The sequence below is a fragment of the Gallinula chloropus genome (assembly GCF_964237585.1).
Source record: "Gallinula chloropus genome assembly, chromosome: 2".
Lineage (NCBI taxonomy): Eukaryota > Metazoa > Chordata > Aves > Gruiformes > Rallidae > Gallinula > Gallinula chloropus.
The window spans coordinates 52899329-52927266 of NC_140086.1; the positions used below are offsets into that span (position 1 = coordinate 52899329).

Below are 27938 nucleotides of genomic sequence, written 5' to 3' on the forward strand. Positions count from 1 at the left end.
TGACACACCCCAGCAGGGCAGAATCACCAGGGAAACCCAACAGAGACTGCAGAGGGGACAACACTAGCAGCCAGCTCTGTGCCTGGGCACCGGGGGAGTGTGTGGGTGCAGCAGCATGGATGACACACTGCAGAATCACAGCATCACAAGGTTGGAAAAGACCTTTAAGGTCCAACCATTCCTGTCCTAAGCTAAACCATATCCCTAAGCACCTCATCTACCCTTTTTTTAAACACATCCAGGAATGGATCAGAAGGAACAATATCCTCCATGCTATGATGTCATGGTGTCACATGTGACAACCACTGGGATTTTCTAAGGGGGGCTGCTCATTAGTTGCATTTGCTGGATCCAGCAAGAGGCCATAAGAATGAGTTTCTGCTGAGAGCCCGAGGCCCCTTTTCAGGGCAGTCTCACAATAATTGCCTCACACAAGTTAACAGCTGTCATGGAAGGCAAAGGCTCTTTGCCTTGAAAGGAAAAAGCGAACTTCAGTGGAATTAGAATAAAACTCCAAATTAGGGCGGATTCAGCTCGAACTGCGTGGTTGCAAGGATCTCTTGAGGTCCCTCCCAACCCCTACAATTCTGTGCTTCTCCTCAAGGCAGCCCGTGTACTGCCGAGCTGTGCATCTGCGACCTGCTGTTCTGAGAGACCAACACATGGCTGCTTCTTGGTTGGGGTTACAACCCAGTATGGGCACACGATACGGATCTGGTAAGCGATTCTTTATCAATTGTATGAACCCTCTGAAAAAAGTTAACTCAGTGTGAGAGAAAGCAAACGGATCACAATCCTTAGGAGAACAACTTCAATTCCGTGTCAGAGAGGATCTAAAACAAACCTGCATTTCCTAACTCTGCAAAACAAGAACAAAACTCCCACAGACAAAGTGAAGAAGGTTTTTGTTTCCGGTTGTTTATTGTGATAACGTTGTTCCGAACATCGATAACATTGCACTGAGGCGTGGGTCACCGTACCCAAGGCAGTCCTGTCTCAAAGAAACCCACTGTATTGGCATGATCACAGACCGACATTTCCAACACGCCACCTCATTAGTGATCGGGGTGCTTAACGATCAAGTGCTCCCCATCTTCAACGTAAATATGAAACAAATGACTGAAGAGAGTTTTCCCACCCTCAAAGCAAACCAACTTTTTTACTTTCATCTGGAAGTAATTAACACTGTACAAACAGCCAAAACAATGTCATTCCATCCTGCAGAATATAGCTCTGGAAAATAGAACTTCTTCAGGCAAAAGTGACACTTTAAAGGCATCTCAGATTCGCTGTGTATTTTTGAGGTCTCATTATCAACTTGCATTACAGTCATTTAAACGACTCTGGGTCACACAACAGCCTTTTCCAGAGAACTTGTATGAAATACCAACATGAAATCTCATCTCTTTCGCCTTTACCATAAGCAGATTCAGAGTTTGCTTCAGAAGTTCCATAATGGAGTTGACACAAGCGTTAAAATTTTTCCAGTTGAAACAAACAAACAAACAAAAAAGGAAGGGTTTAGGAGGAGTATACCGATGATGGGAAGCTAAGGATACATGAGCCAAGACTGCACATGCAATTGCATACTGTTAGGGATGACAGCCCAACCCTGTGAAGAACGAACATGCTTGGTACAGTAGAAAAAACAACAGCAAAAAAAAAAAAAATCACCCAGAAATGTGTACCACTTAAATTACTGATCTTCAAATCACTGCAGAAATGGGTAATGTCCAAGTCACTAACAGGTTCTGAATTGCAATGTTCCTTATCTACTTATTCCCAGATAAGCGTCATCGACTCAGCCTCTGACACGGTTTCAATGCTAAGAGGATCTGCATCCTCAACAACACAGTCTTAACAGGGGTGTGCGCGCACCGACGCGCGCCCACGCTGAGAGGTTCCTCTTTCACAGAAAGAATGATTTCACTTGCGCCAGGTGCCAGGACAGCGCAACGTGTTCTCAAACACGAGTTTCAGGCCACTGCTCTCGACTCGGGTAACAAAGGACGGGCTAATGGGGAGCTCTGATTTACCCCGCTTCGTCTGAACACCGCAGCGCGGGCTCGCGGTTCGGCAGAGTCAGTAAAGTGCGCAGCAGTTCACACACGACATAGGGACGCAGCGGCAGGTCGGGCGCCCCCAGATTCTGTCCCAAAACTGGGTTGGACAAAGGGTCTGAAAAGCTCCAAACACAAGCTGGATTTAAGAGAAACCAAGCAGCCGCCCCGCTCCGCTCGCAGCAGGGGTCTGGGAGAACACTTTCACATTTTATCAAAAAAACCCCAACCCAAAACCTCAGAACTGCAGCTGTTGGGGGGGGGAGGGGAAGCAAATTTTCTAACTAAGCAACTTTTTGGACACCCCCAGAACATAAAACAGGCAGTGAGCAGAACAGGGAGCTCAACAACCACACAACTCCCTGCCCAGTCACACCAGCTTAACTCATACATGTGTTTGGAGATGCGCCCCATAGTGTTTTTCCACACTGCTCAGTTACTCAAGTCCACAACTTAAAGTCCACAGTTTATCTTTGGGACAGTCTGAGAAGATGAATGGGGCTGAAGAGAAAAAACAAATATTATCCAAGTTTAAAAAAAAAAATAATCAAAAAACTCAACCAAGATGATCCAGCCAAACCTTGGTAACAACCTGTCCCCATTTGGACATTTGGAAACCCAGCCTGGTTCCACAAAGTGCTTTTATTTTTAGAAAACCTGTGTAACACCAGGGCCACCAAGAATAAAGTAACCATGGCGAAGAAAAAATTGACATCCACAAAGGACTGTTTTTAGGAGAGACAGCTTCACTCCCTTTAGGTAAAATAGAATCTTTAGATAGATTATTTCATCTTGTAATTAAAATACTTTACTACGTTGGATTCTCATTTAAAGTATTTAAGTAACCTAAAAGCTCAAATCCTATTGATACTCAAAGCACTTGGTGATCATGAAAATGTCAGTTTGTAACAAAAATCTGTGGAACAGAGGGTAAGGAAAGGGAAGAAAAAAAAAAGAATTGTGTTTGTAAGCTTCTGACAATAAAAATAATCAGTAAGAGCAAAGTATCCTTTGAGTTGAATCCTTTGAAATCCACATTAACACTGAGCAGATCGATGACAGGACCAAGAATCTGCTGAAAGAGTCACAGACAGGAGTGCTCTCACTGCAGGAGAGCCAGGATGCCTTTCAGCTCACTGACAGGCATGGCACACTGTGACAGATAGTTATGCTTCCTTTCCCACTCTCAAGGAGTGACAGAAGAGACCATGTGCCCAGCAAGCCCAGAGCAGATGATTCAATGATTGATGCTTACATGACATTTAAATGAGTGCAGTCCTTAAGCCCTCTGGGCTGGTGGAACAATAGATTCTCACAACACACCTGTCCAGAGGAGGTTGAATGCACTAACTCACCTTAAAAACCAGACCTACCTTTGCCTTCAAGTATTTTTGGAGAGAGAAATATTAGTTGCTTTTGCCACTGATAAACACTATGCTTGGAATGTAATTTGTTCACAGGCTCTGATCTGAACCTACAACAATGACCAGCGTGATGTTTATGAACCCAAAACTTAAAAAAAAAACAAAGGAAAAAATTAAAATAAATTAAAATAAATGTTTTCTTCTGCTATGCAGCATTTAACCATTCTCATACCTGGAATCTCACTACTGAGCTGCACTTCCTCCCAGCTACTGAAAACTCGCAATACAGAATTATGGAAAGACCTGCAGCAGACAATTAAAAAATTAAATACATAATTCTTTAAGTATTACAATTCCCTGAATATAATCTGTACATATGTTTTACTGGCCTACACAGCATACACACAACATATGCATCATCTCTGTGTTGAAACAGGAAATAAAAATGCCAGCTCTCCAAAACTAACAGAAATATCCCAAGATTTTCCTCAATGGGAGAATTATCATGACATAGCACAGCCTGAAAACAACAAAAGCCATACAAGTACCTGAAGATAACTTTCACTTTAACAAGCTCCTGAAACAGTTTAAGCTTTGCACGTTAAAAAAAAGTAATAAAGCAGAGTTAGTTTGAGCAGGAATTCTAGAAGCAGAGTCTGGTACACGTGACCAAGGGCATATTTACATTTAGAGAGGAATTTTCTGTCTCCAGAGTCTGGCAGGCTTAGGGATGTCCAAGCGCTTCCTGTACTTCAGCTGAGAAAGAGCACACTGGTCTTCGGCTCCGGCCCCTTTCGAAACAGCCCGATTGCCCATCTGAAGATGATCAGACATTTCTTACTAATAGGTCTGACATTCTATTTGGCAGTTTCCATACACTTTTTGGCTTCATTTTAGAAAATATACTATTAAGACTAATATGAAAGGAAAAAAAAAATAATTCTATGTTTACAATACAATCTGTATTGATGAAAATGCAAAGTCATAGTTCACCTCAGCACTTAGCTGCCCTGAAGCACTCTGGTACCATGACCATCAATGACAGGCCAATTTCAAGTGCCTTAGAACAGGTATATAAAAGACAAGCAATAAGGAAAAACAAAAATGCAACCCCCCTCCCACCCCCCCACCCCCAGCAAAAGTAGACAGCAGCCTTGCATTTTCTCTGCGTTAATCCACCAGAGTTAAAGTGATTTCTTGCGTAAGACGTATGGTACCAGTATCAGCATCTTCAACTGAGAAAATTCTTCACATCTAAACTGAAGTTGAGTAGCTGAATATGAAATTCCACCTCTAGGCAAAGAGTGATTTTCAGGCCAGGTCGTCCATGTTAAGGTCAGGAAGAGGCTCTCTCCAGTAGCAAAAGGAGCTGAATTCTGGGCATGGAAATGCAGAACTCTGTTCTTTATTAAGCAACGGGAACACATGTTCCACAAGCTCACTTAGTCTGCAATACCTATATTGAAAAAGAAGAGAGACCATTATTTACAGTCTAGTCCCCGTTCAACTGCAGCCAAGAAGGAGCTTTGGAAGTCTAGACTAGAAAGTTACAGTCAAAATAAGGCACCACTACTGCGGAAGCAATTTCCACTTTTATTCTTTTCTTTTCAAAAAGTTTCAGCCAAGTATCCAAACCTGTAAGTCTCTGGCAAATAAGAATTTGATGTGCTATATGTAAAAGGAGATCAAATCATGGTCATAATTGCAATTATTTTGTAATCTCATTCCTAAACTCTTTCTTCAGCTAAAATAACAAAATGCTCTTACGAAGATTTGTTTCCTTTAGTCCGTTCTTGGATCAGTTCACCCTTTGGATTCACAGTAAATATTCTGCAGTCTGGAACTCCCACTTGGGTGTAGGCATACACATCCTGCAAAAAGCACCAACAAAAGCACAGGCTTAAACTTTTCCTTATTGAATGTGATACAACAAGATTTCTTGAAGTAATAAGAAAAGCTGATCCACAAAGGGTACAGTGAAATTTCCCCGTAAAAACCCAACCAAACCAAATCCCTAAACAACAGCCAACAACCCAACCAAAACTAAACACACACCCCCCAATAGCAAAATATTCCCCTCCCCCCCAAGCCCCTTAATTCCTGTTCCCAAGCCTGGGACCACAAACATGCACAAACACTACACACTGCATGGTACCATTCCTTGTGACAATACTCCTCTTGCAGCACCCTCACTCTCTCTCTAGCTCAATTACGACAGCATCAAGCTGCACAGAAAATACAGGAACCGTATGATAGGAGAAAGGATTCGAGACTGAGGAGCACTGAATTCACACTCTTAGGTCATAAAGCCATCAAAAAGGCTGAAAAAGAACATGAACAGGTGGCCGACATTTCCTAGAGTCCTGAGAACACTAACCCATCTCTGTAACCTCACACAAGCAGTTCTCTCTTCTCATAGCTTTTATTTACAGTATTTGCACGTGGGTTTTCCTGACCAAACCCATAAAAGCAGCAGCGTCCCATTTCCTTATTCAAATTTAAGCAGACACAAAAAGAAAAGCCTTTTTCCTTTGCTTCCTGAGTGCTTCATGCATTTTAACCCTTCAATTAAAAAGGGGCAGACTTACATTGGGCCTGTTTCCAAAAGCAGCATAGAAAGGCTGTTTACTGGGAGCAAACAAATTCTTGATATCATTCAAACATTCGATTTTGAACTTTTCAGGCTTCTTTTCTATTACTTCCCTAAAATAAAATTTCAACAGTCAAATTCTAAATCATGATTTGATAGAGGGTAACCTCCTTTCCCCCATTTATCCAAATATTTAAATTCTCTTTGCTTCCTGATCCTAGTGTAGCCAGTTACATAGATGTTGGCTAGTAGCTTTCCAAGAATGCTAAAACAGACAATAAAACATTCTTTGTTTTCCAACATCCAGAGTAAAAAATAGGTGAAGCTACTGCTTAGCCTAGGCTAAGTAAATGTGCCAAAATTCCCAGCTGTGAATGCAGTTTACAAACTGCTTCTCTTGTAGGTGACCATGTGAACCAGTCAACCAAATCAAATACCCCTAAGCTAGTTACAACTCCCATCCCTGAAGAGTGCAGAAGGCTTCTTAGTGACCTTAATGGAGGTTGCTGTCATTGCTCGCTGTGAATCAGTTGTTTTTTACTATGAAAACCAAAGCAAAAAAGATTTTTTCCACTATTAGTTCTTCCTGTCAAGAAGGGTAGACTATGTCTGGTTCCAAGGATCAGGTGAGCTAAACTGTAGCTAAAACTCCATGTTGCTTTTTAAGTAGCCTTATATGGAGCACTCCCAATATCACAAGGTTGTTTAGGACTCTAAGTTTTTTCTCTTTTCCCTCTGCCTTGTGTAAACAGCACTGCATTATGATCCTCACAGCTATGCTTGAAAAGACATGATTACACCAATATAAACAGATCCTAGCAGTAATCAGTCAGGGACTAAAAGAACTACAGCAAAATAAGCTGCCCCATTACTGGTATTCTGTGAGCTGGTCTATGACTGGTATTTTGTATTTGGTAGCAGCTTCTAACATGCCCACATGTACAAAAGTATACTTACTACCAGTGAAATTCAGACAAAACAAGTAGCTTATAAATACTCCCTAGCTGGACCTCAGGTCTCAACAGCAAATCTCACACAGGGTGGAGCATTTGATTACAGATGTAATGGTCAGCAAGTCTTATCTTTTGACTCTGCCTCTTTCTCTGAGATGGGAAGGGAACAGATGTATGGAGCCCCACACACTTACCTATGAAACGCAGAAAACAAACTGCTGGGGGACAACATGAGAGGACCCCTGGGGAGAATTGTTCCTTTGTCATTTACCCAGTGTAGATACCCTCTGGTCATATCCGCCATCCCAATGGCACGGGCAGAACAGTACAGAAACTTGTAGCCATTTCTAGAAAAGAATCATCAATGTAGTTCATACTCCTGCTGAAAAGTCCCTTTGCCAGCACAGTGCCTGGTTACAGCAATGCCAGGTCAAGTACTGACTTGTTGTAGTGCTCTGGACACACACAAGGGAAAGACTTAATCACATCGCTCAAACCCAAGAAGCGGGAAGTGCGCAAGGAGCAGGGATGACCAAACTCAGATTACACAATCAGACAAGACTAGACTGTGTTTGAGTGCCACAGTGGGTTTATCCAGCTTTTTTTTAGCCCAGCTGTAGGATGAGAGCAATTATTTCAGTTATCTGCATAATATACTACTGGATGCCAGATCTCCTCTCTCAGTTGGTGGATTTTTTCAGGTTGTTGGCAGAATCTGCAGTGCAGAGTGAAGGACTGACAACCAGATGCACTCACGAAGCCCCAAACATTTGTTTGTTACACAGACTTGTACAGTTACATCCAGCAGGAAAGGCGTGAGTGTTTATGTGTATTTCCAAAGACCTGATTCAATTTGGCAAATAATTCCAAAACTACTCTTCTATTACCCACTGAAGAACCTGAACTTTTAGTCTGTATCTCCCATGGACCACAAGGGGCCACAGACAAAATTTAGCTCTACGTGAACAGAGCAAAGGTTGACAAAAGATTCCAAGAGCCCAAATATTTTTGGGGAAGCAAGACTACTAAACTTCAAGATAAAAGATGATTATTTTAAGAGGATTGTGAAGTGTTTAACAGTTGATCGCCTTGTGGTCCTCAGTAGCAATTATTATTTCTGGTATCACTATATATGTATTTTTTAATAGCTTGCTAAACAAAGGACCAAATCTGAAAGGGGAGAAAAAAAGTTACTGGACTTAATTATTATAAGGCTATGCACCTCCTAGATAAGCAGTACCTTTGCAAAGGGTGTGGTTCACAGCACTTTTGAACTAAGCAAACACCTCATCACTGCCACAAAGAGGAAGTCATCTTTCCTTGTCCTTCCCCTCTCACACAGGCTGCCTCCACAGGTTCTTATAGATAACAGGGTGAGCGCATTCAGTTGACCAACACAGACAGGGGAAGGGAAATTTCCATTTTGGTGTTTGGCAGCAAAGGCATTAAGCCACAAACAATTTATGCACTGGAAGAACACTTTTAGTTTGAACTCGTACCATGTCTGTAACAGGCTTTGTGACCAACCAGAGTCAGTGGAAACAGCCACATGCTTGGCCATTTGAGAAAATATTGCTATGATGGCTTTCTTCTGTAGTCATAAAAATATTATACACAGTTTTTAAGAACTAAAATGCAAACCCAGACATTTGAGAAGGGAACTAGTAGAAGTGGTAGTTTCCATTTCTGTAAAAGGATATATATGGGGAAAAAACCCACCCAGTTTTGTTTGTGAATGACAGAAGTAGTAGCGGCTCACTTCCCAACATTTAGACCAACAAATTGTAATAGACTGCATAATTATTAACAGCAATCCAATTACCTACCCATTAATTCCCAACTTCCAGAAACCTCTCACTGCTTCACAGCTTACATACTCACTCATTTATGGAATGGTAGAGTTTTGCAATGCCCTGGTGAGTCCAGTCCTTGCCAAGCTGAGGGAGGATCTGTCCCAAAGCATCCGACCTAAAAGCCAAATCAGAGATAGCTGATACTAAGAATCCACATTTTGTTAAAGACAACCACTAATGACTGTACAATTCACAGCAAGTATGCACAGAAATATCTCTGCAGAAGGTCCTGACCGGTTGCTACTCCAGACAGAGCAGTAAGTGTGGCCATACAGCATGATTCAGTTTCCAAGTTAACCTATGGCTGCTAAACCTAAAAAAGTCTAACTGCAAGTGCAACAGCCACATGGCAAACACTATCCCCCTTGTGTTACTCTTCTAAAAGACTATTTCTAGTTTTGCTGCAAATGCAAGTACAAATTAAAATCAGAGTATTTTTCATGACTGTTAATGAACATCTTTTAATAGTCTTCTTAAATCAAGTTTCTTTATCTTCTTTTGAAAAGCAGGATAAGATCAATAAAGCAAGACAATATCATAAGAGAAATGGAAAGCATGAGCAATCATACTTACTTGGTTATTGTTCCATCGATGTCTGAAATGATGATTTTATCATCCCAGTTCCAGAGATATATTGTTCCCGCACAACGGCACGTCCCCTGATACTGGGTTGTAATACTGAACACAACGTCATTAGGGCCGTCTCTGAGCTTCAGCTTTGCCTTTAGAACAAACCAAAGCAATTGAAAATAGAAAAGTGGCCCTCACTACAAAATGCTTAGAATCATAAATGACCTACTGAAAGTGGCTTGTATATTCTTCCTCACCTCTTTTGATTACCTCATCAGAAAGCGAGCCATGGTTTAACACTGGTACAGTTTAGCTGGTAGAATCTGTTTGGTCATCTGGGTACATGTGTTTGTCCACAGCTCCTACATCTGCTTACAGCAGCACTGGCTGCAGCAACACTAAGAGGTACTTGGCTCTCTGCTACTTTAATTCTTGCTACTACAGTAAACTTACAGTACTACCAACCAGAACTCACAGTTTGCTACAGCATGCAATAGTGTTTTCTACTTGGTGGAGACTTTCCTCAAAATTCTTTCCCAAGAATTTGTATTTAGGCAGTACCAGAACAAACTTTTAAGTCAGACTGCAATGAATAAACTGCACACCAATTTAAATGTACATTACTAGACTGTTAAGATCCTAAGATACCCAAACTGTCGCTCTTCTGGCAACAACTTAATACAGAACTATAATTATAGTATTTTCTAAGAAATTATTTTTTAATCCAAACCAAGATTCCTAAAAAACACAGCAGAAGAAAAAGAATACCAAAATGTCACTGCAGTTGCCCAAGCAAGCACTGGAAAGCACTTTTAATTATTTTTTCAGTTTCCCCATTTCTTTTTTATATTGCTAGAAAAGTAAGCCCAAGATAATTTTTATGTCCCAGGGAGCCTGCTTTGGCAGGGGGGTTGGACTCAATGATCTCTCGAGGTCCCTTCCAACCCCTACAATTCTATGAATTCAATTCTATGAAATCTATGAATTCTATACTCCGTGGAATGGACTTACGTCACTTTCACAATGCAGAAAAACTTGAACTTTTATCCAAAAAGTGAATTATGAAGCATCCTATGCACAAGAAAGGCATGCCACTTACTATTTGGTCCGAAGACAGCCTAAGTGACTTCTTATAAGACGTAACACTTGCATGGGTTGGATGATCTACTGGGGCAGAATCTATTTTCAGGGATTCCTTCAACTCCTGTGATGCTTCATCACTAGAAGAATCATCTTCTGGAGGTCTAACATGACATCAACCAGAACAAACGTAAGCTACAGGAAAAACTCTCTTTAACAGGCTAAGATCCTTACACAAGAATAATTTCTGCTTATGTTGGGGATTTGCTACCAGCCTGATAGCATGGATTAACAAGGCCCAGTGAGTGCCTAAAGCCAGCATATGCCAATAAGCAAGTAAGAGTCGTAAGGCACGCTAGTATTGGCAGAGCTCTAATATTTCTGTTACTAGCTGGCTCCAGACATGGTGAGTTTAGTACAGTGTCAAGCGATCACTAATGCTGTGTTGATCAGACAGGTAAACTGCAGATGAAAAGGGATACTGAACGAGTAACAGAGGTTTGTTTTTTGTTTAAAAGCTGACATAGACACTATGCAACTTAAACTGTGGGGAATAAGAGGAGTAGCTCACCTTTTAAGGTTATTCACTCACTTCTCTGCTGATTAGAGATTTTAAGATTAAAAGCATTTAATTTTGTTAAGTATTCAATCAAGATATATTTAGCTTCTTAAATCTTTAAGACACCAATACCACTTACAAATGTTTTTTTAAAATCATGGGAGAATATGAGTATGTGTAATAAATTACCAAGACTGGGAGAGTTTTGTGCTAAATAGTTTTCAATCATAATCTTGGGTAACTTGTGCACTGTAATGTAATTAATGCTATTTTATTGTTTCAATTATTTAATGTTACAAAAAAATCACACATGGTTTAAATTATTCATACAACGTTAGGCTTTTACAAAAAAACCCACCCACAAACAATACCTCAGAAACAATACCACTGTATTTACAGAGTAGTGGCCCAGTGATCAAGGTTACCATATATGTCTTTGCTGTTCTGTCAGTTATGTTACGATTTAAGTAGTAAACACAATAGGAGTTAAATAATTGTAGTGTATCTGTAGTTCCTACAGGGTTTACTGCCCATTATGTGGCTGAACTGTTTGCCAAACACATCTGGTTTCTCTTCAGTAGCTTAGAAGGAAAATGTTTCTTCCCACAGTAAATTTCTACTGAATTCTTAATTTAAAAAAAAAAAACCCAAACACTATTCAGTCCACAAAATAGTCTTCAGACAGGAACACACCTACTATTAACTTGCTCTTTTATAGTTGCTGGCAGTTCACTTGCACTTTGTGTCTCAGTTTTCCCTTCTTTTGCCTCTGGTATCTAAAACAACATGATAATAAAAAACATATCAACATTTTAGACATTCATAGTTCACCTTTAGCAAATAGCTATCAATACAGCACATAAACTACATGAAGTATCAGAAACGTTCATTCCTTAAGTTACTTAACAGAAAGATGCTTATGAATAAAAGATCCATTAAAGCTTTTTGCTATTTCAGGAAACAAAATTTTGCACACCAGAACTTGAGAACTACGAGTTTAACATGATGAATTGAGTACAAAAGGAGCTGTCAACCTCTACGCTTTTAAAACTCACTTTTTTTGGGGAAAAGTAAATTTAAGGCACATCCTCAGAGTTCAAAAAGCTTAAATTAGTCTAACATCTGGTATGTCAGCATAAGATCTATCATGCAGCACAGTCCCTACTTACTTATTTGTGTATAATTCCTAAAACACACTGCAGCAACTGAGGAGTAGCTTTGACAGCTCCTTATGGCTTAGAAACAAGAATTTTGAGAACATTGTGCAACAGATGAGTACAGTAACTTTTGTGGAAGCAACTAGTACAGCAAATAAAGATGTGATACTTCAGACTAAATATAGAGAAGCAGCTACTGCAACACTGAGTAAGCTCTCACCTAGCAATCAGTGACATATTGCTATACAAAATGCAGTGTTCTGAGGGATTTCTGACAATTTGCCACTTTTTTCATCCTTTAACAGCTAAGGGAAGAAGGAAAGGTCACCTGTTTAGTCATGCTTTCTCTCTTGCGCCAGAACCACCACCTTCCAGATTTCTTTGGCATCTTTTCTTTGACCCAAGACTCAACAGTAGCCTGAAAAATTAGGCATGTTATTAATTTGTGTAGAAAAACAAAACCAAGAGATAACCATGTGTTACTACATAGAATTTTTTTTTAAAAAGTATACATGTATCTATTTACCTTGGGTAAACTCTTCTGAAACACCTGCAAACTCAGAATCATAGGAGCAGCCAAGGCCCAGTTATAGTACCTGTTTTAAAACATGTTATTGATATAAATTACAAAACCTGATTAGAGATCAATAAGTATCAGTGTGCAAAACTGTCTTTTTGTTGATGAAATTATTTATTTTCTGCCAACAACTTAAAGTTTTCTGCAGACTTATTTTAGTATATACAATTCAACATCAGCAATAGTTGCTGAAAAAACATCTTGCTTTTGTTAAAACTACATTTAACACAGATCTTCAGCTCAGAATCATTCTCTTTGAGACTAACAGATTCACCAAAAGTACAAATTCCAATGGAAGATGAAAAACACAGTCACTTTAAAGAGGAGATTTTAAGTGAGATCTTCTGTGACCCAATTACATGATGTAAAGCATTTACCTGTTATAAATCCTTATTACCAAGTTAGGATTGTCTATGAGTCCAGGGTTTTCAGCAAATTCATGATAAGTAATAATATGTTCCATGAATTTTTCTGTAATAGAAGCAGATTTTAGTTAAAAACAATAATATAAAATCCCAAGACCTCTAGTTAGCTTCTATCTAGTAAAATGCATTCTGTCATTTAGTGTCTGCTGATCTTTCAAGATCACTAACATGGCCTACCTGTCAAGAGTCTTGTGACAGCCACCTCAGAAACAGGGAAAGGATCATATCACTTACTTCAACAGTCACAGCAGTAAGAATTAAGAAATTACAAGAGGAATAATAAGGAGGAAGTAGGAGCTAGTTCAGTTTGTACACTGGAAAAAGAGAGCCACAATTATCTAAGTAAGTTTTCTGTAAAAAATTTTTATGGCAGGTAAGGGATCTACATAGTACACTGAAGAGGAAGTGGAAGGATGCTGTCAGCTTTTCAGAGTTTTTTTAAATCACCAACTATTAACAGAATTTTCATGACTAGTGACTATACATATTTGCAGAAACGAATGATTTAGTGTAAGACCCATGCCAGGAGAGGTAAATTTTTGAAATCACTTCCAATATTACTATCACATTAACAAGAGCTGTTCTGAGCCTTTATTAATATGCATATAAATTTCACTTGATGCATTAGAGACTGGATGACCATTAAAAAAGTAATACTAAAAATGTTCCAGTACATGTTCATGAAAATTATGTCCTCCTAGAAGCTCCCTCAATAATGCATGCGATTTCAGTATTAAAAATAACCAGAGCATTAAGAGAGAATATTAAGTTAGTAAAAAACCTGAAGGCTAACAGAAGTTTAGGATAGGAAAAGAGCAGGACAAAAGGCAGTTCAACACAATGATCAAAGGGGTTTTTAAATTGCTTTAAAAAAAAGTTATCAGGCAATTGGAAAGAATGCAAACTGTGAGGACTTATGTAGGACTAACTAAGCAAGTAACTGCTGCCAGAAATAACAGTAGTTAGTCGGATACTCAGTATGTAGCAAAAAAAGGAGACAAAACTTCTTGTCAAGCATTGTTGATCAATTTGAGGTTCAATTCTGCTATCTCTGCATGGCAAATGCTTGTGAATTAGATAAAATGAAATATTATCCATTCCCGTTTCTCAACTTAAACATAATAATAAGCCAAAGCTTTGTAAGGTGGAAATCAGAGCATTCAAAGCACTTCATTTGTTTAGCTGCCTGAGCTTTATTACTGGGTTTGGTTTAGTTTTTCACATACCTTTAGAAATCTCTCCGTTCTCATTGAGACCTCCACAAAGTGACAGTGTAACATCAGGCAAGTCCATAGCAGAATCAGACATGCACTCCGTACCGCTATCAGCTGCAGCACTTCCGACTGACTGAGGTGACTGGGAACCAGAGAGGGTATCTGACTCTGCCCACTGCCTGAAACCTGGATCAGAATCACTGAACAAGAGAAGTAACATTTTCCTAAGTATTCCACTCACAAAAGAAACTTATAGATTTTACATTACAGATCACACTGTATGATTACTCAAAAATAATTACCTGGCTGTTCCATTTCTTTTAAGTACTACATCATTTTACAATATAATTTCAGAACCAAACAAAACAAGGAACAGACACATACACACACACACCCCTTCATAACACCAGAAGACTGACAGTTTCCAGTTCTCCTAACATTCACCTAAATTGGGAAATAATTACATTTCTTCTGCCTGCAGGAAAATCAGACTCAAATGAAGAAAAGATCCTCTACATTCAATTTTAGCAGAACAATACTATGCTTCTCAGTCTTTACCAGAAAGCTGCAGAATAAGAATAAAAGGAAAAAGGACATTGCTTGATGTTTTTAGAACACTGTGTATTTGGAAAATGTACAACAGAAAAGAAAGGTGACCGTTTAAGCAGAAAATTTAGATGACACTTTGTCATCTAAGGTTAGAATTACTAGTTTGATCCCAAGTAATGTAATCAGTAAGTACTGAAAAGTTTATCATTCTAAATGTAAACCAACAGATGCTTCTTCCTTCATAAGCTGTATTTTTACAAAGGTCTTACTATACAATTATTCTTTTGGAGACTATTTTAGGAGTATAAAATGCTTTGATTTAAAAAAATCCAAAACAGCCAAACCTACAAACCAACAATGAATTTTGACTGAGCTGCCTTGTGTGAAAACTGGTGGGGGGTTGGTTGTTTTTTTTTTTTGGTCTTTCTTTGATATTAAAAAGAAGTTGGAGGGGATGCACAGGGCATGCAAAAAATAAACTGATCTAAGGACGGACTACGGCAAAATAGAGTCCTGGCGCAAAATGCACATGCACCTTAAACCTTCCCCCACACAGAACATACAGGTTCCAAAAGATGAATCTCTCATGTGATCTTTTGGTGTGTTACTTGCCAAATCATTAATATTTTCAGGAGGAGATCAGTACTGATTACTCCACAAAAGCCTAAAATCATGAAGTCCAATTCTTTTGTCAGAACTGGCTCATAAACATCTAAATCATACATGTGATTGATAACTCACATACTGCAACTATACTATAGCCCTGGATCCACAGGATCTTAATTCAAAATTACCTTTTGGGAAAGTAGAGTGCTGCAACTTCAGGTTCCAAAGCTTTTAGGTCCTCCAAGTAAATATCATCAGGCCCCTGATGATGACTTCGCTTGTGTACCCCTGTTAATTTTAACAAGATTACTAAGATAAAGCTATCCAGACACATTAAATACAAACAGAATTGCAGAAGACTCAGGATTATTTTTAACATTTTTAAATCCAAGAAATTAATTACCATTTTAGTCAAATAAGATTTTAAACAGAAAAAATTGAAAATGTACATTTCTAATCTTTCCACTATGGCCTCAAATTTGGTTGCTCACACCGAAGGAAAAAATCAAGAGTTTTATTATATACCTTTCTTTTTTGAAGGAGAGTCAGTTTTTGCTGTTGGCTTTGTTTCTGGTAAAGGGTCCACCAACAATTTGGAATGATGCTCAGGATCTAATGGCAAGGGATTTTGTGGTTCTATGATTGCAGAAGCAAGAGAATCTTTGACATCCAGTTGCTTTAGCAGGGGATGAGTTCTTGGCTCAGGTTTCAGTACTGTACAGACAGAATCTTTCACATCATCATCATCTTCAACTTCATCAGAACTGAGGATGACCCTAAAATGAGTCTTCTCTGATGGAGTAATGGTAGCTCTTCTGGGATGTTCCAGTTTCTCTTTCTTGCTTATCTGGAAAAAAAAAAAAAAAGGAGAAAAAAAACCCCAGCTCTAATCAGCCCTTTCACTTCATATTTATTTTATTGTGGTCTAAACATTAAAACATTACTCACGGTACCAGTCCCGGTCACAAGTAAACCAGTGAAGAATTTAAACATTTTATCAACATAAAACATGTTCAACCCTATTAGCAGAGTTTCCTGCAACAGAAGCTTCATGCTAGCTTGTTCACAAGTCCACTAAAGGAACTGGCATAGAGGAAATGCTGACTTGACCAAACCGTGGCAAGAAAAAAACATAAATGCGGGTGTACTGGGGCTTCTGCCAGATTTACTCTATCTAGGCTACAATCCTCTGGAATTAACTAAAACTTAGCCTAAAATAAAGGAAAATAATTTCTAAGCTTGCTTTCTTCAGTTTCTAGCTAAAGATTCAAAAGTTTTAGATGATTTTTACTGCTAGGTTTTCTGGAATTACTCTGCTCACCAACTTCTCAACGCAGGAATCGTCCTGTCTGCCAGCCACAAGAGGGTGCTGATTCCCCGTTCCACCCGAATTACTCCGAGGAGCAGCAGTACATTTCCAATCGTCTCTTAGGACACGTTAGATACGCCAAAACACAGTTCATAAAGTTAAAGACAATAAATAAAAACTTACCTTGGTTGATTCTGGGAATCCTCCCCACGTCCATTCCATGTGAGATTCAGATCTAAGCAAGCTCTCAGCAGGCTTAATTTCTAGTTCTGAATCACTTTTGGGGCAGACTGGCTCAGAGAATGGGCTAGGAAATCAACAAGGAGGGGAAAAAAGAAAGAAAAGAGAAAGCTACAGTGTTTAAAATGCATTTGTTGTGCAGCTACTATTGGTAGAGTTTTCTACAGCTTAACAGAGCTTCAATTATTCGGCAACATGGCAAGAAGCCCAGCAGGGTTTTCAGACAGTGAGAAATTAGGTTAAAACCAAAATCACATTAAAGGACTTACACAGTGATCACCCTAAACAGATTGCTCCACTCTATCCGCACTGTAGGTATAGCTCTCCCCTTAACCCATGTTCCACTTTTCAAACAAAAACAACAAATAAATTTATCTAAAAAACAGACAGAAATCAACTTTAAGTTCGTTTCTTCTGTAAAAATATAGCATTTTAAGCTTGCTATGCCAAGACCTGGGTAGGAGAAGTCCTGCAAACCTAACTCACAAACGCATGAAAACACACCAGACCTGGATGGAGGGAAAATAACATTAATGAGGTATCTTAGGAGACAGAAGGTTACTTTAAAACTTCTTTCAGATGTGCTTGGACTACATGACCTCTTAAAGCTCAATCCAATTTTTCCTATAGTAAGTTATCCATAAACCAGAAACAGATCTCCCAAAATTTCTTTAGCTAAGACTACTTTTAAGCCAAAAGAACTCACTCTACGAAAAGCTAGAAAGGTGTTATTTCAAAATAATTTTGCTTTCATGATCTTAGAGATGAAAGAAAGTAACATGTGAAATAGCATTTAGTGTAGGGACGTGTTCGAGTCTGTCCTTTCTTGAAAAAGAAAATTATATTGCATAATATAGAAATGCTGCTCCTTTTATACTTTGACATTCACAGCATGTTTTGATTTGCCTGTGTTGGTTTTTTGGTTTGTGGGGTTTTTTGGTTGTGTTTTTTGGCGGAGATATATATAGATATATCTCAACCTGAATATCTGAATTTTAACTGTAGGGACCAGAACTGAACACACGACTCCAGGTGTGGCCTGACCAGCACCAAGTAGAGCCAGATGATCACATCACTTTCTCTGTTAATAACACCCCACAGATGCAGCCCAGGATAGGATTTGCCTTTGTTGCTGCAGCAATGCACTGCTGACTCATGGTCGGTCACCTTGCTGTCCACCGGGACCCTCAAGTCCCTGTCAGCAAGGCTGCTCCCCAGCCACACAGACCCGAAACCGTACGGGGCTCTTTGGTTATGTCACCCCAGGTGCAGGACTGGTCTTGGCGCTTCTTGCGTTGGGTAAGGTTTCATCTTCATGTAAGAAATTGTTTACAGTGAGAATAATCATTCAGTGGAACAACCTTCCAGAGATGTGGTCCCCATTACAAGAGGTTTTCAGTTTGTGACCGGACAGGGTGCTAAGATTAATCTCATCTACTCTCCCTTTCCTATGAAAGGTTGGACCAGATATTCTTTTGGGGTCCCTTCATCTTGGGACACAAAAAGAACACACATTTAGAGATTTTTGCCCTTGGCTTTCCTTTAACAATTTGCTACAGAAATTACATTCTCTGTACTGTTAGAAGGACTTATTTCAAGTGAGACACTGATGAAAATGCATACATACATGTGTTTTCAGTAGGAATATGAACTTATTTTCCTGACATACCAAATAATTTTTTCCATCTATATCACAAGTCAACTGGAAGCTATGCAAACATTAACCTGTTTATAAGCCTAACTCAAAGTTCAGCAATATTTGCAAATGACTGACACTGCAGGGCTTTGAAAACCTATGTCTGTTCCATTTCTCCCAAAGTAGGAGTTTCCCATTACCATTCCTGGGGAGCAGTCTTATTCAAAAGGCCCATGCTTGTCAGTGACCTAGTCTTTGATCTTAAAGGTCTTTTCCAACCAAGTGATCTGTGAGTCTGTTTACTCATGCTAACATTGCTTGTTAAAACAGGGAAGAACACTAATGGAATCTAAAGAGTTAATGGTTATGATTATGCTTTTTTGTTTTATTCTAGTGAGTCGGTGTCCTGGTTTCGGTCAGGATGGAGTTAACTTCTTTTGCAGCAGCAGATGGAATGCTGTGTTTGAGAGTTAAAATGGAAGCAGTGCTGATAACACCCTGATGTTTTTAGTTGCTGTCAGACAGTCAAGGACTTTCTCAGTTCTTCACATTTCTCTATTCATGAGAAAGGAGGGGCAAAGCCAGGACAAGGGGACCCAAACTGGCCAAAGAGAGTATTCCATGCCAATTCTGTCATGCTCAGTAGAGCAGGGGTGGCTCCGGGACGCTCAGTTTTGGGGGGACGGTCGGGTTCTGGGATGGCTCTGGGTGGCACAGCCTAAGTTGTGGGTTCGGTGAGAAACTGCATTGTGTATCAACAGCTTCATATATTTTTTGCTCTAAAGTCCTGTTAGCATTGTTATATTTTATCTTTCTGTTATCTTAGTAAACTATCCTTATCCCAACCCACAGGCCTTTTAGTTTCTTGGTTTTGGGATTGTTATTTGCCCCTTCCTTTTCCTTTCCCTCTTTCCCTGCTCTTTTCCTTTAAGGAGCAGGCAGCTGTGTGGATCTCGGCTCTCAGCTGGGGTAAAACCATGACAGTAGGATAAGCAGAAGTGTCCTCATAGAAGAGGCAGGTTATTATCTTCCTTTCGCTTCCTGCAAGGCTTATGACAAGCAAGATGACGAACCTCAACCAAAAGACAGCTTTTCCAGGTCTCCAACAAGTAGGTTATTTAAAGCTCCCATTTCATTTTCACTGTACAATGGTTACATCATTGAATCTTTCACTCATGGCTTATGAGAAATAATTAAATGCAAAATTCCTCTTCTCCTAGACTGCTCACGTGAGAAAGAATCCCCCCTCACCGAAGCAGGAAAGGAAATGTGTCCATTTCTCTGTTACACTGCAACCTGTACTGGATAGCTTCTTGTTAAAAGAATCCAAAACTTTAAAGAGCCTAGGTATCTCCCCTCATGCACAAACAAGCAGTTAGAGCAGAATATCCCCTTTATATAAACAAGAAGAGAGACAAGAACCATACTATGTAGGCTAGTTTTTATAAACTGCAAATGAATGTCAGCCTCTGTGCTACAATTATTTAGGTGATATAATCTCTACAAAACAAGGTCAATCCTCAGGGTCAAGCATTGTGACTGCTTTTCAGTCACAAACCACAAATCTTTAGGGAACATTTGAAGACTACCTCTCATCAAGGTCAATTAAGGAATGGTTGGCAGGCCAAAACATAAAAAGGAACAATAATGGGATTTCCTGTCTGACTGCTTCTTTCGTTAGCAAGCTACACACTGGGACAATTAGCAGGCACCTAGCATGGTGTGGTACATTCAGACTCTATGGAGGCCACAGCCCTGAAAACACCTGAAGCAGGGAGAGTATATGCACTCCAAAAAGTATTTTCTAAAGCTCTCTCTTCTACCCTACACTACTCTCAATTCACAGAGACTGGGCACCTACAGTAAGCAGCTAATAATGTGCAACAATGTCTGTTACACAAGGCTGATCAGTAATCCTCGCTGACACCAAGTGTATCAGCTATGAGGTGAAGTCCTCAGTAAAACTGAAAAGGACTGGACACTCAGAGAGGAATATAACAGCATGAACAACAGAAACTGAAGGGCTTAAATGTATAAACAATTTCTGCAACCTCTGTAACTGCAAACTGACTGGTGAGCTGTGTTTTGTGATTTGTAAGAATCCCAAGTAACTGATACGGTTCCTGGTATCTGAGTTAGTACTGCAGTAACCAGAACATCTTCTGTTCTGAAGTGGAATGTCATTCAGGTTTATGACCTAGCTTCACCTTGAGTAATTTACATTCTTCCACCTCACAAAATCTAACTTGCCTACTCAACACCAGCTTTATGGAACATCAAGTGTTGCTTATGTTAGAGTGAATCATAGGGAACATACTCGTTTTCCAGATTCTTCTCAACCTATACAGATCTTCTTAGCTGTATTTTCTTCCTTTCATGATGAACTTTAATAAGAAAGTGTGGGGGGGGGGTTGTCACTTGGGGGGGGGGGGGGGGGAAGACACATATTTTGTTTAATACATACAGTAGGGATGAAAGTTCCCAAAGTTCCAAGTAAATATCAAATGTTGCATTCGATACCAGAAAAGTTAGGCATATTTGATAGTTTTACAGATTGGGGGGGAAAGAATGAATAAAAAGGCACTTTCATTTAAAAAGATTAATAATTTATCATGATACATCTGCTGGCATTACAAAGTGACTTACTTCTCCAGAGGGGACCAATCTCCATCAGATAAGGGATAATGATCCTTTGAGTGATAAATCAAAGATTCTTTTTGTTCTTCACCTTTTGGTGATGAATTTGAGGATCCTCTGTGGAGAAAAATGAGACATTAAGTTGGCTATCAGAAATCTGCATTCCTAATTCAGTTAGAAAAGTTATTTAGAAGTTATTAAAAATCCAAGATCAAAAGAAAGACGTGTGTATCTTTAAGAATTCATTGTTTGCAACACAATTTTACAAGTACAACGTATATTAAGTCCTTAATGCTTGAAAATATTGCAAGTTTAAAAATCTATTACTCAACACATAGTAAGTTAATATTGAAGAAGTTGCAGTAGCACAAATGATACTCTGTACAGCCAGCTAATATTACCAAACCCCAGATTTACACATCGCTTTTACTATGTAACCCTAGAACCACTGAAGTTAAATAGAAGAGGTGGTTTTGACAATGCACTTCATGACTGCACATTTCACAGGTTAAAATTGGTAAGAAAGCAGGGGAAGGTAAGTGCCTCACAGTTTACCCAAGAGTTTAGAAATTAATATAAACTACAAGTACCTAGAAGTATTGTACTTTTCAGAACAGGGGGGTGTGTTTTGCACTGGGAAGTCTACTCAAAATCTATAATTAAAAACCCCCAAACACCACGAAACCAACCAACAGTTAAGACCCACTGAGCAGGCACGCACTGTATTTTACACAGAAGTCCCTTTTAAGTATTTCCATCCAAAGTAGTTCTAATCTCTTTTTACAGCCATCTGAATTTAGTTGGATAAACAGCTATTCTCAGGGTACAGCTAACTTGTTCTCAGGTTAGATCAAGGGCATCATGGCTACACAGAGGATAGAACACAAGTCAGTCAAGCATGGAATTTGAGTGTAAAATGCAATACAAATTATTTTAAACACGACTGAAAGAAAAAATGAAGAAGTATTTTTCTTCAATTAGTAGCACAGTTGCACTGGACTTTTTGGAATTCTAATACTTGTTTCTCTTATGGATGGAAAACAGAAAATATTTTAGTGTTACTTATTAAAATACATAAATACTCGGAATTCCCACACTTACTCAGTACAGCCTACTAGACCCTGTGCACTTACAGTACTGTATCTACTTCATTTGCAGGACAGTCTAGACTATGCTAAATACTGAACCCTAGAAACATCTCAATAGCTCCACTTCTTATTCAAGTGGTATTATTCTTATGGAACCTGATTATGACAGCTTGACCATACCTCTTTTGCATTCATAAGCCAAGATAACAGCGATAAAAACTGGTTTCATACTATCTTTGTATCCAGTGCTATATATGTTTAAAAGAGGAAAAACATATTATTGAACAATTAAGTAAACACAGAAAAAATTATTACATTGTCCTTAATAGTAGGAGTTCAAAGGGGGACAAGATGACACACACAGGTGGTACTACACAGATTTTAATCACTGGGAATTAGCAACCAAATTAATTCATAAGAAGCATCAAGAATCAAATTTTACCTGTAAATGGGTAAATCTGAAGATTAAAAATACAAATATAGTCAAATATTATTGAAAATAAGAGGGGAAAAATCAGTATGCATCAACTTAGAACTCTGAGCCGCAGAACCAATTCTAAGCTATTTATTCTGCAACATTTATAAACAATGCTATTGCTTCTTCTCATCCTTACCCACTTTACATGGGCTAAATACATATATAAAATTTTAGAGACAGTTAGCTACTTTATCTCTAATACCTTTAAGCAATGGAGGAAATAATGTCCTTTATTTCTGAGTGTACACACTGTAATCTCAGACCTGCTATTAATTCAGTTCAGCACTACTAACATATCTAAACTACAGCTAGAAAAGACAAAGAACTTTTTTTTTAAAAAAAAATTGCATAAACACTTGGAAATGGATTTTCTCAAGGAACAGGAAACAGCTTGTTTTGCATTAGAATAGAACTAGATAAGGCATTACATACTGGTACCTGTAGCTGAATTTTTGACCTTCCTTTTGGACGGTCATCCTCCCTTTTCCTTTCCCAGTTTGAATTTGAAATCTCAAGTATGTCTAATAATAGTTAAGTTTCTATTTCTGATTTGGTTCCCCCCAGAATCCCCCATTCATAACTTAAAAAAAAAACAAACCAAAAACACAGACCAAAAACCCAACCAAAACAAACTTGCTGATATGATATTCACAGGATGTGAAAAGAAAGCTTATGAACCTTTTCTCTACAACCATATCTTTAGCTTTAGCTAGGAAGAAAACAGAGTATGAATGTTTTATTTCCTGCCCTGGCAGCCCACATGTGAACTCCATTAACAAACACATAGCCATGAACCTACTGTCTCTGGGCCTCCACTAATACAATGAATTTTTTCAGTGCTGCAATTACTTGCTTTATGCATGATGAAACAACCTTCTTTTACAAAACCATCTTCCCTTCCCACTGTAACACTCTTCTGAGAACGCATTTCTACTGCTGTTTCTGTTAATTAAAAAAGTGGTTTACAAATAAAGGATTTTTCAATCTCTTTCTAAAGGGTACAAATAACCCAACCCAGAGTAACCCTTATGCAAACACCATGGTCTGTTCATCAATGACTAAGCATTTGACATTCCAGTTAAACCTACAATTTTTTGAGTAGCAATTCGAATTTAAAGACTGGATGAAAACAGACATTATTGGCATGACATTCCGAAATGCTTCATAGATTTGTAATAATTTATTAAACAAAGAATAAACAATTCATAGGATTATATTTTCTTTTGTCCTGTACATGATGGCTATTTTTATTTTTGATGGTTTCATGATGACAAGGTATTGCTGGCTTAATACTGTCACACTCAAGACTGAACAAAGATCTTCCTTTTCTTAAAGTGGAAAAAAAGGAAAAAACCTCAAATGGCAATGAAAAAAGAAGGAAAATGAACTAAGAACACCACAGACATTCTAGAAAACATTTCAAACTCCAAAGCTTGGGTTTTGTGTTTTATTGGTCATAGGTGGGATATCTGTCAGGTTCATGTTTTTCAGTTGCACTAACTTTTTTGACTGGCTCTTACTAAATTTGGGGCTCCCTTGAAAACCCATACTGAAGGAGTTTTTTCTATTATACTTTATCCTCTTACACCAAAAAGTTCGCCAACTCCCAGACCAAATCTTGAACTGATTCAGACAGTACAACATTTAACAGCTTTGTCTAAAAGCTAAGTCCGCTTATTTTTTTAAGCAGCCTAAGAAACTTGCACAGAAGTTGAGTATACTTGATAGATTTCTAAACCAGAAGGATTTTGTACAGATGTGGAAGACAATGGTTTGAAGTTTTGTTTGTTTAAGGAAAAGGCTACTGAAACTTACACATTAACTGCATAGAGGAAAGGTACAAGTCACCTTTTAAGGTTCAGTGATGAGAGTGAAAGCCTCAGCAAGTATCTGATACTTTACCTTAGGGGTTGAACACTTTTTTCATCATCTGAGCTTATTTCCATTTCAAAAATCTCTTCTGTCCCAGCAGAAGAGATCTGATCTTCCTTTCTGCTATCTTGTTTGTATTTCTTTCTTCTTCTTTTTTTCTTTTTCACAGACCCTGGGGTGAATACAGTCTCTGTTTCTACAGTGTGTGGAATTTCTGAGCTTGCACACGTCCTCTCATTTTCACCTGATTTCAAATGATTGTCAGTGTCTTTAAAAAACTGGTCTTCAGTGGGTATTGGAGATGTTGCCAAATATGCAGGAACCTTTTCCTAAGCAAAAAAAGAAAGAGAACAGGTTATTTTTTTACCTTGTTTTCTGCATACAGGATAGTAGTCAGCTACAGATTAAACCTTCTATATTTAGACATAAAACCATACAGTCCAGTGGTATGAGGTTGATACCCAGGAGGGAACCAGGTTCACTAGAGGGAATACAAAAAGTTCAGCGAAATTAATGTTAGCATTCTTAATGTTTCAGATATATTCTGCTAGCAAAACAAATACCCAGTCAGTGGAATGCTTTTAAAACTATCTGTCCTTGAGCAGACCAGTTCTATCTTAGTAAATGTGTTAATAAAAATAGGCTAATTAAATCCACTGCTGTCTATTCTGAAACAGATTGATAGAAAGGTGCAAGGTTGGAAATCATCTGTTCAATCTTCTGTTGAAAGTAGGGCCTTAGGTTAGGTTACCCAGGGCTCTGTCAAGGCAAACACTGAGTATTTCCAGTGAGTGAGAGTCTACCACTTCTCTGAGTAACCTATTCCTGTGTTGCGTTGTTCTCCTAGTGAAGGGTTTTTCTTATACCCAGGAATTTTCTCCTTGTGACCTTTGCTCCATGACTTATCACTAGGAATCCTTGTGAAATGAGTGCCTCCATGTGCTCTATAATTTTCTAGGTATTGTAAGCCTGTGGATAAACCCCTGAGTCTTCTCTTCTCTAGGCTGAACACAGCCAAGTCCAGCAATTTTGCTTCCTATGTCAACTGCTCCAAACCTCTGATCATCTTGGTGGCTCTCCACTGGACTCCCTCCAATTTTTCACATCTCTCCCCAGCTGGGGAGACCAGAACTTGGGAGAGCTGAATGGTGTCCCAGGTTTGGCCTAACAAGTACTTGGTTAAGTAGGGCAATCCCACATCCCTCCATCTGCTGGCTGTGCTCCTGCTGATGCGGCCTAGGGCACACTTGCCTTCATTGCTGCCGGGACACACTGCCGGCCTTCACTGCAGAGCTGCATTTTATCCAGTCAGATCCCAGCCCGCAGTGCTCCGTGGGATTCTCCCAACCTAAATTCAGGGCTCCATATGTATCTTGATTAAACCTTGTGAGTGTCTTCTTGATCCAGTCCCCCTGACTGCCAAACTGGCCCTGTGTGGTGGCTCTTTTTCTAACCTGTCTACCAGTTCAGTGTGAGGGTGCATTCAGTCTTGCCATCCATTCCAGACTATTTATGTGTATATCCAAAAGAAACACTCAACTACAACCTACTCAGGTTAAAAACACCAAACAACCCTTAATTAATTATGACTTGCTGCCCTAGGAAGGAACAATTCAAATGAAGGACAAGCTTTACTAAACAACTGCCTTGTATTTATTAACATTATAACAAGAAACCTAAAGATGTTGACATCTAGACTGAAAGAAACACACTGTGAAGGGACAAAGTGGAACAAAAGGAGAATAGAATGGAATTCACATAGCAGGGAAAAAGTTATAGGCTCAATTTCATGATAAGAGTAACACTAAACACAGCTGCTTGCTATTTTACAACCTTGTTATTTTACTCTCATACAGAAGATTAGTCAGGAACTACACTGTGCACAGAAACAGACAGAGCAATGAGGCTACTCTGAATGTGTTCAAAGTCTGAACTGCTATTATGTAACACTAAATTCAATTTCCCATTGAGTTATAGACCAAGTTTTGTTCCACTGGTTAACAAAGATTTGTTTGGGTTGGAAGTGACCCCAAAGACCATCTAGTTCCAACCCCCTCCATGGGCAGGGATACTCTCTGACAAGTCAGCTTGCCTAAAGCCTCATCCAACCTGGCCTTGAACACCGCCAGGAAGGGGGCAGACACAGCTTCTCTGGGCCACCTCTGCCAGTGCCTCACCACCCTCAAAGTAAAGAACTTTTTCCTCATATATACATCTACCTTCCTTCAGCTTAAAGCCATTGCCCCTCATCCTATCACTACATGCCCTTGTAAACAGCCCCTCTCCAGATTTCTTCTAGGTCCAATTCAGGTACAGGCAGGCTGCTATAAGGTCTTGCCAGAGCCTTCTCCAGGCTGAACAAACCCAACTCTCTCAGCCTGTCTTCACAGTAGAGGTGCTCCAGCGCTCTGATTATGTTTGTGGCCCTCCTCTGGTCACAATCCAAGTCTTCCCTGTAGTGGAGACTCCAGAGCTGGAAGCAACACTTCAATCTCATAAGAACAGAGCAGAGGGGGAGAAGATACAGTTGGGTTTCTGGGCTGCAAGTGCACGCTGCCAGGTGATGTTGGGATCACAAAGTAGCCCGGGGCAGACTGCACCTCCACAGCTTCTTATCAACCAACACCTCCAAGATCTTCTCCTCAGGGTTGCTCTCAACACAAAGCATGTTTCTGCTTTGCATTATAAAAAAAAAAAAAAAAAGTATTTTTTAATTTGAAAAAAAGTGGAAAAAATGTTAAGATGTAAAAAAAGCAAAGACTGACCACTTGGAAGGACCCTTCTGAATGCATCAAGAGCTCAACAGAGCTTCAACATTTATACCTTAAGCACAGCTTCAAGAGGTGACAACAAAGATACATTGATCAGCAGCAGAAATACTGAAAGATAAAGAATGTCTAAAAGCACTAAAACAAATTCAGTCCTCTGTTTCAGCATGAGCTACCAGCTTTCCAGAACACATTACAGACAGATATGATACTCTGGCAATAAATTAAAATATACTAAGCAAGTGCAATAGCTTCTTTGAAACATTGTACTAGGGACAAAGGTAGTGGTTATCACCCTTGTTTTCTGGAAGTCTTCAGACTGATCAGTTCCCATCAATGGTTACCACAGCCTG

At 39.2% G+C, this 27938-nt stretch overlaps 1 protein-coding gene across 1 annotated transcript in view; it reads right to left on the reverse strand.

The window, feature by feature from the left end:
• Positions 1–4570: 4570 nt before the first annotated feature.
• The window catches only part of LPIN2 (lipin 2), a 31067-nt gene continuing 7699 nt past the window's right edge, over positions 4571–27938 (reverse strand). The window contains exons 4-20 of the mRNA XM_084280579.1: positions 24848–25146; positions 21389–21496; positions 17050–17173; positions 16083–16404; positions 15746–15845; positions 14415–14602; positions 13141–13234; positions 12713–12782; positions 12515–12604; positions 11723–11805; positions 10490–10634; positions 9394–9542; positions 8849–8935; positions 7162–7314; positions 6013–6127; positions 5192–5295; positions 4571–4880 (exon numbers count right to left, since the gene is read on the reverse strand). Coding sequence (XP_084136705.1) covers positions 4736–4880; positions 5192–5295; positions 6013–6127; positions 7162–7314; positions 8849–8935; positions 9394–9542; positions 10490–10634; positions 11723–11805; positions 12515–12604; positions 12713–12782; positions 13141–13234; positions 14415–14602; positions 15746–15845; positions 16083–16404; positions 17050–17173; positions 21389–21496; positions 24848–25146 — 2376 coding nt within the window. The 3' untranslated portion in view covers positions 4571–4735. The remainder of the gene's footprint in view (positions 4881–5191; positions 5296–6012; positions 6128–7161; positions 7315–8848; positions 8936–9393; positions 9543–10489; positions 10635–11722; positions 11806–12514; positions 12605–12712; positions 12783–13140; positions 13235–14414; positions 14603–15745; positions 15846–16082; positions 16405–17049; positions 17174–21388; positions 21497–24847; positions 25147–27938) is intronic.